Source organism: Ambystoma mexicanum, chromosome 4p (genome assembly GCF_040938575.1).
Source record: "Ambystoma mexicanum isolate Mex_15411 chromosome 4p, UKY_AmexF1_1, whole genome shotgun sequence".
NCBI lineage: Eukaryota > Metazoa > Chordata > Amphibia > Caudata > Ambystomatidae > Ambystoma > Ambystoma mexicanum.
In genome coordinates, this window is record NC_090927.1 from 210,652,940 (window position 1) to 210,664,431 (window position 11,492).

Consider the following 11,492-nt stretch of genomic DNA (forward strand, 5'->3'; position numbering starts at 1 on the left):
AGGTGCAAAGGCTGAAGTCCAAAGGAAGTCACCCCAACCGGACGACTGACCACCGGAGCCGTACTCAGTCGCTTCATATCTTTCTTATTATCGGACTATGACCCCAGGCCCTCTGGCTATTTCGTTGTTGATGTTCGTGATTGGGTAGCTTTCTTTCTGTATGGTTTGCCCGAGATATGCTAATCGCCATCGGGTTCTTGCTGGACCCATTCGCGACATCATCTCAGAATGTGCGGAAATGTCACGACATTTTTCAATTGCGCCGTAAATCCGCCCAAGTAACTGGACTTGACTTCCTTTACGTCGCTCCCTGGTCGCCGACGGCTGGTGTAAAAGTAGTCGTTCAAAAGGATATTGCACCATGAAAAAAAAGTCACTCTGCTTATTTACAAAAGACATATTTATTTAAATTAAATATTTTAGGCAACGTCATATGTACAGCCATTCAAAATGAACAAAAGGGGGAAGCGTTGAATGTATGGAATTGTGCCAGACCTGGAAAAAGTTGTATTCTAAAAGAGGCTCTTGCAATCATTGTTTCTATTATTATTTTCGTGGCGTTTAGGATGGTGCAAGTCACTGTTCGCCGACCTCACGCTTTTCCAGTAATCCCAGGGTAGAGCCAGCGTTAATCAGGTTTTATAACTGATTTCAATAAGACTTCATCCTTATTCATACAAGACTTTTAGCATAACATAATGCGGAGCGCCGGGGTTCGCGAACATCACTTCCGCGAGGCGGTTCCAGGCTGGTACATGCACGGGTGTCAGGTGGGAGCGTGTACCGCTGTGTGCTCTGGCGGCCGCATCCTCATTCGCCCATGGCAATGCCCTGTCAGTTCATCGTAGGCAACGCAGTTCGTGTTAAGTATATTTTACATTCCTTCTGCACAGCTGACAAAAGTACACTTAAGAAAATGAAATTTGTAAAGATGACATGAGATGTTCTTTCCTGATTCAGAATTGTACGTTTAGGAAGACATGGTATGTGTGTGTGTAGTATGTGTTTGCTTGGAGGTGTATACCTTTATGTGCAGGAGGGGTGTGTGACTGAGTGACTGTAGTGTATATGTCGATAGGTGGGGGAGAGTGTGTGTGGATACACATCCACGCCTGTGTATGGGGGTCTGATGCGAGGTCTTGCAAACTACGCTCATAGGCCAGACCCCATTTAACACTCATGCATTCCGTTTTAAGTGCTCACTGGGGCATCCCTTGTCAGACGTGCTCGTTGTGCCACGCTTTGGCATCCACAATATATTCTGCATTTGTTGCCTCTTAAACAACAGGTAATGCATGTTGCCCTGTTGGGATTAAAAAAGCCATGGGCTATCGAATAGTCTATCTTTTTCTCAGCTCCATTCCAAAGTTGTAGGCCCCATCTCTTTTAAATCACACATATCTCAGTCATAGTGCGAGAAGTGTGTTCCGGCCCATTTCCAGCCAGGTCGCCTACATGTCCGTGGCTCCGTGTGCCCTTAATACTACTCGGTAGCTGTCCTTGGGGGCCGGGGCCTGGACTACGACACACTGTAGCTGTTGTAGTATGCGGCTGTGGCGTCTGCTAAGACCGAGATGAGGCTTCCCTCTGAGGGTCTGGCCTCGTGCTGGAGCTGCATGTGGGCGCTGATTGTCAGCGGCCCGGTCTGCTCTAGGTCGTGGTGCTGCTGCTGATGTCCTGCAGAGTTCAGGTACTGGTCGAACTCGTTCCTGTCCATCTCTAGCAGCTCGGCATGGCTCAGCTGTTCCATGGCGTCGTAGTGCTGGTGGTCGGGAGGCGGGGAGAGCTGGCCCAAGGGGGTGTGCATGGAGGGGAATCCTGCAGGGGTGTAGTACGGGGGAGGGCAGCCGGGAACGTGCTGCATCAGGTGCGGCTGTGGCGACAGGCCCATGTGGCCGCGGTGCATGGCGTACTCCGAGGGGTATGAGGCGCTCATGTGCGGGCGCTGCTCCTCCTGGCACGGGGGCTGGTAGAAGCCCTGCTCCGAGTCCAGTGGGGACAGCTCGGGCGGGGTGGGCAGCCCGTACGGGTAGGAGTCCAGGTGGGTGACGGCGGCGGCCTGCTGGTCCCTGTAGTCCCGCTGGGCCTGGTAGGCTGCGCGCTTGTCCTTCTCTGCCGCCGAGGCCCGGCTGCAGCTGCGAGCCTCGTGTCCGAGTTGGTTCTGGTCCTGCGAGGGCAGGCCGCCCAGCATGAAGCCGGGCTCTACCCGCTTGCAGAGCCGCTTGACTTGCTTCTTGCGTCGGGGCCTGTACTTGTAATTGGGGTAGTCTTGCATGTGCTGCACCCGCAGCCGCTCGGCCTCCTCCACGTAGGGCCGCTTCTGGAGAGGAGAGAGAGCCTTCCACGACTTCCCTGTGAGGGGGCGACAAAAGCAAAACTTTAGACACGTCCTGCAGTCACCCCTCTGAACAGCAGCCAGTAACCCACAACTGACGACTTAAACTGTTGGGAAAACTGAACATAATATGACAAAGGGGTACACGACCACCATGCTTGCTTCTCGTGGTTTATAGTATATATAGTTATAGGTATATATTCTACCGGATCCCATTGCTAACACATCATTTTGGTTTATCTACTCAACGACGATTAAAACAGTTCTCTTAATTCTAGTTGCATTATTAGAATTGTCTATTGTGTGAGGGGTTGAGACTGGTACTAGCTATACGTTTCAGATGGTATTTATATATGACTGGATCCAGTAGAAACGATTTAAAACTGACAAACGGCAATTTCCCCCACGGTCAACGTTTGGTAATGAGCAGATCACAGTGGGCATAGGTGAGAACGTGCCTGGCATAGCATAGTGCCGCCTTTGCAATCTCACCTTTTACACATATTGAAGACACATGTAGGTATAATCTGTGAATATAAAATCTTAATACGGGTTTAAGATTGCCTCAAACCTCTTCATTTTGCAGTACTTTTATTTAAGAAATGTGTCATGTTCTAGCTCCGTTTATCTCGGACAACCAAATTATTATCATTGAGTGAGAGAGATTGAAGGGTTTCTCAGTGAGTGGGCAGGGATTGGTAGGTGAGAAGTTTGGAGGGTGTCTAGTGAGTTTAGGAGGTTGATGAGTGAGTGGGTTGAGAGGGTTAGTACCCGAGTCAAATGAGAGGGTTGGTGAGTGGGATGAGGGTGCTAGTAAGCAAGTGAATGGAGAGGTTTGGACAGTGACTTTGGGGGGTTAATAAATACACGAGTGAGTGTTGTGAGGAGTGCATTGTGAGGGTTTGCAAGTTCAGAGGGTTGTCTGGGTGAACGAGTTACAACATATAAAACGTGTTCACTACCACATCATGCTAGGTCAAATTCACTTGTATAGTGCCAAGTTTCCCCTCAGGAAGATATCTTGGCACAAGAGAAATGTGTCACCCTAACTCAGAAGTATTGAAACTTTTTACTATTTAAAAACATTTTTTTAAAAGGGGAGGAAAGAAAAAGCAGGGCAGTGGCGGCTTATTCATAATGGGCGAGCGGGCGTTGACTCAGTGACCCCCTCACCCATTAGCCGAGGAGCCAGCCCAGTGAAACACTGAGCGCTCCCCCTGTTGCTTTTTCCAGCTGGGGAAGCACTCCTGGGCTGGCTGAACTGTCAAAGGGAAATATTGTTTCCCTTTGACAGTTCAGTTCCCCAGCTGCACATGCTCAATGAACCATGAAAGGCTGGGGGCGTTTTGCTTTGTCAGCCTTGCATATCTCATTGGAAATGCTGGCTGGGGAACTGCATGTCTGTATGTGCGAGGGGGAGCTCCTGCACATCCTCGCACACACACAGACAGAGCAAGCTGGAGCAGGGTGTTTCAGCAACCACACTCAGGCCCCTGCATGCATGTGCAGGAACCAGGAAGCTCTTGCTTCCCGATTCCTGTTCATGATGCAGGAGTTGGAGGGCTGGGGAGGTAACTTCAGGACCGGGGCAGAAGGTACGTTTATGTACATTTAGTTTTTCTTTAAACATGTTTATGGATGCGTGTACACTTGTGTCATGAGTGAGTGTATGATGATGGGTGCTTGTATGAATGATAGATGCATGCTGTGTGAATGTGAGTGTGTGTGTTTGCGTTGGTCCGTGGAGCTGATTTTGGCAGGTGAGGGGAGGGTTGTACAACAAAGGCATTTTAAAAATGCCTTTGTTGCACAATCCTCCTACCCACCTGCCAAAAGCTGCTCTCCTTCTGAGGTGCGGTGGAGCCCAGGGAACAGGGATGGTATATTTTTTACTGGACATTTATCATAGATGCCGTAAAAAGGACCATGCCTGCCACCTGGACCCCCAGCGCCTCGCATACACACACAATCACGTTGATTGTTTGAGTGTGTTAGAGCCTTTGGGGCCCAGAGGATAGGGATGATATTTTTTTACTGGACATCTGTGACAGATGTCCAGTAACAAAATATAACATGCCTACCCCCATGGGCCCCGATGGGCAATTGTAAACTGTTTAGCTTTTTACTCCATTTTTTTTAAGTATGCTCTAAAATGCAGTATTTTAACCCAGTATTTTAAAAAAAATCCTGGGGGAGACCCCCTGAAGCCCCCTTCATTCATTCGGGCTCCCTCGCTATGCTCGGTTGCTATGGCGTATCTGTGAGAAATATGTATGCCCCTCCACTTAAAAAATTCACCAGCCGCCACTTGCCCAGGGACTGTGCTGGGAGCTTGGTGGGGGAGCTCAGAGACTGTGGTGGGAGCGGGATGGGGAGAGCCATGGGATAGTGGTGGGAGCAGGGTGTGGAGATGCCAGGGACATTTAGTGGGACCAGAGTGGGGAGAGCCCAGTGTCTGTGGTGGGGAGAGCCCAGTGACAGGGTTAGGAGTGGGATGAGGGAGCCTAGAGACTGGGATGGGAACAGGTGGGGAGCCCAGGGACTTTACAGGAAGTAGTGTGAGGTGACGGCACGCAAAAGTTTATAGCCATTTGGACTTACTGTCCATTCGGCATTTTTGGGGGGCCCAGTTTGAAGACCACTGCCCTAACTGGTCTGAAGTATGATTATGGGTCAGGGAAAAGATGAGTTTTCAACTTCTGTCTGAACTGCAAACGGCGAACCATGTGTCTGTGCTCAGTAAAATAATGCTCTGTAAGATGCCGACTGCGCTGAACGCAGTGCCCGCAGCCCCCATAGCTGGCCACTATGATAATGTTTTCTGTGTTTTTTTTATGCAACGTCTTTTGCACAATGCATAGTGCTAGAAGTGATGCTTTTGGATACAAGCAGCACTTGGCGCTTGAGTAACACCTTCTCTAAAGCTGTATACCATGAAGAGCCCGGGCACTTTTCCGTCACCCCGCCATCTTTAATTTAGCACTCCCTCCATTTCTTCTGTTCTCGTCTATGGTTTATGTTCCCACCTTCCCCTGCAACATCTGGTCTTCAAGTCACATTCTCTCGCCCCATTGTCAGGGACCCATGTCCCCTGCGCTGTTATCAATGTTAAATTATGTACGCGTTTTTGTTCCAAAAATGTATTGCTTTCCCTGTGATTTCTATGAATAAATAAATGAACGTAATTTTTGGATGATGGTTTGGAAGAGAGGGTAGATGGGGTTACAAGAATGTAGGCGACTTGAGCTGTGAAATAAGCCTGCAAGTCTCCGAAGAGACCTCAATTAATTGTAAGTATGTTGCAAGTTGTGCCTTTACCAGTGCCCCTGCAGTTGGAAGTTTTAACCCCTTAAGTGCCAAGGACGAGTATGCTCGTATTTTTTGCATAGACTTGCATAATAGCCTGGCACTTACAAAGAAACGTATGGGACCTTTGAAGGCACTGGTGCAAGTGTCCCATGTAATTGACCAGCAGTGAAGCAATGAGCAGTTATTCAGGGACGTGTATAAGGCGCCAACTATGAGCAAAGTCACTGTGTGGCATCTAAAAAGAGAGTGACAACAAAATAAAACGTCTTGATCCCGGGAAAAAAGGGGAACGCGTAACATTTAAAGGACTCTACATTGGAACGTTCGCTTGGTCAGCGCTTATGACTGGGCTTCTCGGGGCTGGCGTAAGTGGGGGAAACATCCTGTTAACCAAGAAATGGCCACGCCTAGTGACGGGAACAGGACGGCCCTGCAGTGCGCAGTCACCGTGGCTTTGCAGTCATACGCGTGAAGGCCCTGCCCCTCCCGTGCGTGATCTCAGGCGCACCTAGCACGGTGCCTGGGGCGCGTACACGCTGGTACCTTTGGAACGCGCACGAGCACGAGATAAACCGATCCCACACTTTCTCCATTTCAGAAGAATGTATACTGAGAATGTTTTTTTAATCTACTTTTAACATTGAATGATTTAAAGAAGAGAACCGTGATATAATATATATATATATATATATATATATATATATATATATATATATATATATCATCAAGAAAGTAATGGTGGGATATATATTATATATACATATGGAACCCAGAATTAAATATGGCATCAAATGACGCTTCCGTTAACAGAGGGTAGATGGGCCGCCCTGGGTTTCAGTCACTGTCGGGGGTGGGATTAACAGTGGCGCAGGAGTCAGGGCACAGCCATTGTCAGGCCCTTGCACCATGTCACCCCTCACCCACTCCGGGCCTCCGGGAGGGGAAACCAAACCTGGGGCGTTACACCAACCACGCAGAGCTGACCTCTTACAAACACGAGTGCAGGATGTGTTCCGTTGCCCATTACATCCCCAAATCCGTCATTCCGGGGAATTAGAGAAAGCCACTTCCATAATTGACGGGCCCTTTCCTTTGAAATTTCTACTTGTTTTACAAAATAGGAGGGGAGGAGGGAGTTGTTTCGACAACCAGATGGAAAAAAATACTTTCCAATACCAACGAGACCAGGGTTCTATTCCCAGCTTCACGACTATCTGTGATCTTGGACAAATCAACCAACTAGTGTAACTAGTAAAATGATAAGCTCTTTACAAACTAAATGCAGGTAGGAAGCGCTACACAAATAACTAAACAACGTATCAGGATAGCGGATGTTTGTGGTTTTCCCTTTAAATGTACATCATGAAACTCAGCAAAAGTACCAGTTATCCGAATGAAGTATCGTCCGCGTGCTGTTACGTGTTCTTTTATAGGAGGATTCCATAAACCTGTCTCTGTGGGGGTTCATATACGTGAGTTTAAAGTATAGGGGCATTTCTACTTACTGCTTTCCGATATGCCCTCCTTACACATCATGTACTGCAAATTTACTACAGCAGAAATGCTGCCATGTCGTCGCCGCTCTTAGCGTGTTAATAATATATCATCTTGTACACCCCAACGTACCAAACTATATAAAGAACGGGGCATTGGCACATTTCACTTGCGGTTTCTCTATTGGCCGTTTTATATATCAGTCTCCCGAATGCTTGAGTATTTTGTATAATAATAATCATTTGCGTGAGGGTTTGCGTTATGGGCATTCGATTGTGTGTGCAGACTCCATTTGCTGTTGTCAATACATGTTCGCTTAAAGAGAAAAATAAAACCACTGCATGATGTCCTAATTCAGACGATACTGGATTGTGGGAAGTTATTCCCCGGCAGCATTTAACGCCTGGCGAGGCCATACATTGTGGCCGGGCTCTTACGTTCCATTGCCATAGGAAGCGCTTTCAGTGTGAGCGCATTTTCTGGCGTGTTCTGTTTGTCAGAACGGTAACACATTCTCCCACCAAACTTGCAAGTTGTGGACGTTTTGTCTGGAGCAGACGCCGTCTGCATCGCGCACTGGCGGACCAATACAAGGGCTCGTGTGGGGATTGCAACGAGAGGTTTGTGGAGGCTGGGTGCGGTGCCTTTGCCAGCTCAGTGTGCAGCAAAGCGCCGTAAACAGAAAAGAAAGAAATACCGCTACTTCATTGAGGGTTTTTTCTGCACTGGCTTCCCAAAATGTGCATGGCTCAAAAGTTGGAGAAAAAAAAGGTTGGAGGTGAACTAGAAGTTACGCGATATTTTCAGGATAGGATAAAAGGATTAGGATAGACCAGTGGTAGCCGCGTGAGGGGTGGGGGGATGATGGGGGGTTATGTGTGGAGAAACGTTTTGAGGCTCTTTCTGACAGTGATAATGGAGGGTGCAGTGCATATTTGCAGAGGTAGGGTGTGCCATGCCCTGGGTGCCCAGTGGGCAAATGCTTGCGTTTGTGTGCATGTGAGTCTGCAGAGTGTAATGTGTAGGGCATGCTGGCTTGCTTGTCTGGTGTTTGTATGGGTGATGGATTTGAGTTTGTCGTGAAGATAAGACATGGTTTTGTAGTGTAGCTATGTTTTATAGGTAGGGGTGGGCGGCCGCATAACACAAGCAGATGTGTAATGTACACTGTACTGTGCTTCGTGAATAAGGCAAGTACGTGTGAAAAAGTGTGCGCGCGCGTAAAGGAGGCACAGGTGCGTCAGATAATATCGCAGAATCAGTGCACTTTAGCACAGTCCGCAGTGCCATTTTGCATGTGGAGCAGGTGCAGAGTAAGCAATGATGTGGTGCTTAAGTAAGACACACTCACAGGGCAAGTGATGCCACTGGCCTGGCCTCTGGCTGTCCACTCAACAGTTCATTGGGCCTCGGCATCATGGGCCTCTTAGGTGGTGGCTCCCCTGGTTTTCTGCCCCTCTTGCCCTTTCTCCCATGCACCTTGCCCCTTCCTGCCTTGTCTCCGCCTTACCACATTCCTTTGAGGAAAACTTGTTATACAGCTTCCCGTGCGTTGTTCCTCACTCTTAACTCGTTTTTTTGTGTGTTCAATTTTTTTGTATGTTAGGTACATTTTAATCTCCAACATCTGCTTTAAAATTCACTATTTCGACACATTTTTGTTTCAAATTGTCTTGCGGGGCAACACTCATCCCTTCTTGGGTTGGGCTCACTCAAAAGGTGCAATATTGGGCCATTTTCAAAAACATTTGCTGAACCACTTTTGGTTGCCAGTGCACCCCTGTGTCCACGGAACTATGAGGGTGCAGGGGGTAGGGGCCACGTTGTTTTCCCGGGAGACTAGACATCGAAACACTTGTTTCTGGAAACTTTCGGGTGAGGGAGACTCCGAGAAAACCGCAGCTCCCGAAGTAGACAATATTTGATCCTGGGTAGTTGTGTGTTGGGGGTGGGGAGGGGGCAAAAAGGGGGAGTGGCAGGACTAATGAGGGCATACACTGTGAGCAGAGTTCTGCACAAAGCGACCAACGTGAAGGCTTGGGCCTCATTCATAGAGCGTTTTCCAATGGGGTTTTGTTATTATAAAACGCTTCTGTGAATTAGGCCCTCAAAATATAAATGGTTTCAGCATTCGAGTGCGTGCATGTGTACGTGTTTAGTAGGTCAAGTGGAGCGATGCATGTGCGCGCGTTTGTATCTGTGTGGAATTTGTCTGTGCGTGCATCTTGTTTTTATCTCTACATCCCTCTTCGCATCTGCGTCTAGCGGGTACAAACATCACACACACGCGCGCGTTCTCCTTGACTACACGTACGATGCAGATCGGTGGAGGACGCCTGCGTGGGGGGTGCGTGATTTGACTTGCCCTCAATCGCAGGTGTGGGACTGGGAGGACACTATCCTTCCTGCCCATCACTCAGGTCAGGTAGTGCGGCGTCACTTCGTGTACTTGTCACTAACTGGCGCCTGAAGTGTACACAGCAGCTACCAAACGTGTACTATCCAGTACCTGGAAACTTCTAGAATCCAATACCCATGAAGATCCCTGGCCTGGAAATAGTTCTTGAGCAAAGTGGTCAAGATATAACTGTGTACTGAGCATTGCCCTAGCCCTGGAAAGCAAGGGGGCTGTGCATCAGTGGGGGTTACAGCTTACAGGTACTCGATAGATGGTCGGGCCGGTGGGTTTGGTGGTCTTACAGGGTGCGGAGAAAGTGGACCTTGAATATAATAATGTCTGGTTTTTAAAGTGCTTTCTGGCGAAATCCCCTCTTCAGAGCACTGTAACAATAAGTGGTGTTACATTTATCAGTGGTAGAAGTAATCACACCGATAGCAATCTCTGCTGCAATAGTGTTAACATTATTAATCTACAATGATTCTAGTCTCATTACTTATTTTGTTACTTTTAATTATCATCAACGTTCTTGTAAACTGCCATTCTTAGTCCTTCCACATAACATACAAATTGTGTCTCAACTAAAATAAGTAAACCTCGAACCACAAAAGTAGCACAACTGGTATTCCGGCCCTATTAATTTGACGGTGTTGTGGAAGAAGACCACAGATTTGTAAAACCACATTAACACAAGTGTGTTTTGATACAACTCGTTTTGTCACTGGAAGTGCGGTGCTGGTAAAACAGGCCTGACGATTGCTAAACTCATTGGTACTCACCCCAAGAAGAGGAGTTAAGAGTTCAGCAGCAGGTGCACTAACCACCTGAGCTAGCCCATCCGTTGAAATAGTAAAAGTAATATAGAGCTGGGGAACAACAAACTGCTCAAATGCGGTGGGCAGGTTACTGACACGATGGAGATTTAACAAACCGTGACGATCCTTTAAAGCAGTTGGCTGTTTCGGCGCATAGCTCCCAGCGGCAGAAGACAATAAGCCACTGAGCTACCACAGAGGCACAAAACTAGGATGCGATTTAAACTGCCTGAGAGAGGTGGTTAAGTTACTGGCACGACCCGAGGTCTGGACAAGACGATCATTGTCGCTGCCCCCCTCAACCCCCGACCCCCGTCGGAACGAGTTTAATACTTTCCACATAGGGCAATAACTAGTGACAGTGGCCCCGGCGCGCTTACCAAGCATCTTGCTGAGCTCGGCGTTGTGCAGGTCTGGGTTCTGCACGGCCAGCCGCTTCCTCTCGTCCTTGGCCCACACCATGAAGGCGTTCATGGGTCTCCGGATGCGAGTCTCCGCCGCTTTGTCGCCACCCGGAGCGGGGGACCGATGAGGCGAGAGGCCGTCCGATAACTCGCCGTCCAGGGAGGAGCAGTCCAGGCCCTCGGGGGGCCAGGGGTAGGAGCCCAGGAGGGAGGCCATGGAGGGATCAGCTGCGGCAATAAGTCCAAGGAAGGTCCCTCTTAGAGCCTGCACCTCTACAGCGGTCGCTCTGCACCTCCTTTCTTCACCCCCTGTCTGCCTATTTGTCTGTCTGTGAAGTCTCCGGGCAGGGTAGCAGCAGCACGCGCTCCTGAGCCGGTCTGCCTCGCAGTTCCTGTTACCCGTCTGTATTTATCAGCTCCTTAGAGCAGGTTCCTCCAATGACACCAGAGGCGCCTCAGCCCTGCAGCTCCTCCTAGTTTCTCTAACTTGGGAGGATCCCGTGCAAGGACTCGCGAGCGCTTCCTGTAAGGACGGCTCAGCTCCTGCCCCAGGCGGCAGACTAGCCCCCAAGCTGCCTCTCACCGACAAGTGCCCTAAACGCACTGCTTTTCTCTGACACCCCACCCAAACCCGGGTGTCACCCTTTGTTCACTACCCTTCAATGTGTTCGTTTGTTTTTCTATTCCTATACCACCATCTCCATTCTTATTCCGTTTTTTTCGTTAAAAAGTTTTTA

General features: G+C 48.8%; 1 protein-coding gene across 1 annotated transcript; it reads right to left on the bottom strand.

The window, feature by feature from the left end:
• Nucleotides 1-382: 382 nt before the first annotated feature.
• Nucleotides 383-11,133, bottom strand: SOX7 (SRY-box transcription factor 7). Its single transcript, XM_069605724.1, has 2 exons — nt 10,732-11,133; nt 383-2,352 (listed from the first exon to the last, which is right to left on the bottom strand). The coding sequence occupies exons 1-2, from the start codon at nt 10,970-10,972 to the stop codon at nt 1,520-1,522; spliced, it is 1,074 nt and encodes a 357-aa protein (XP_069461825.1). The 5' UTR covers nt 10,973-11,133; the 3' UTR covers nt 383-1,519.
• Nucleotides 11,134-11,492: the final 359 nt, after the last annotated feature.

Excerpts from the sequence above, each read along its gene's own strand:
- SOX7 (XM_069605724.1), bottom strand. The coding sequence starts at position 10,972 with ATGGCCTCCCTCCTGGGCTCCTACCCCTGGCCCCCCGAGGGCCTGGAC. Across the intron at positions 2,353-10,731 it reads CGAGCTCAGCAAGATGCTTG|GGAAGTCGTGGAAGGCTCTC; the intron begins GTAAGCGCGCCG and ends GCCCCCTCACAG.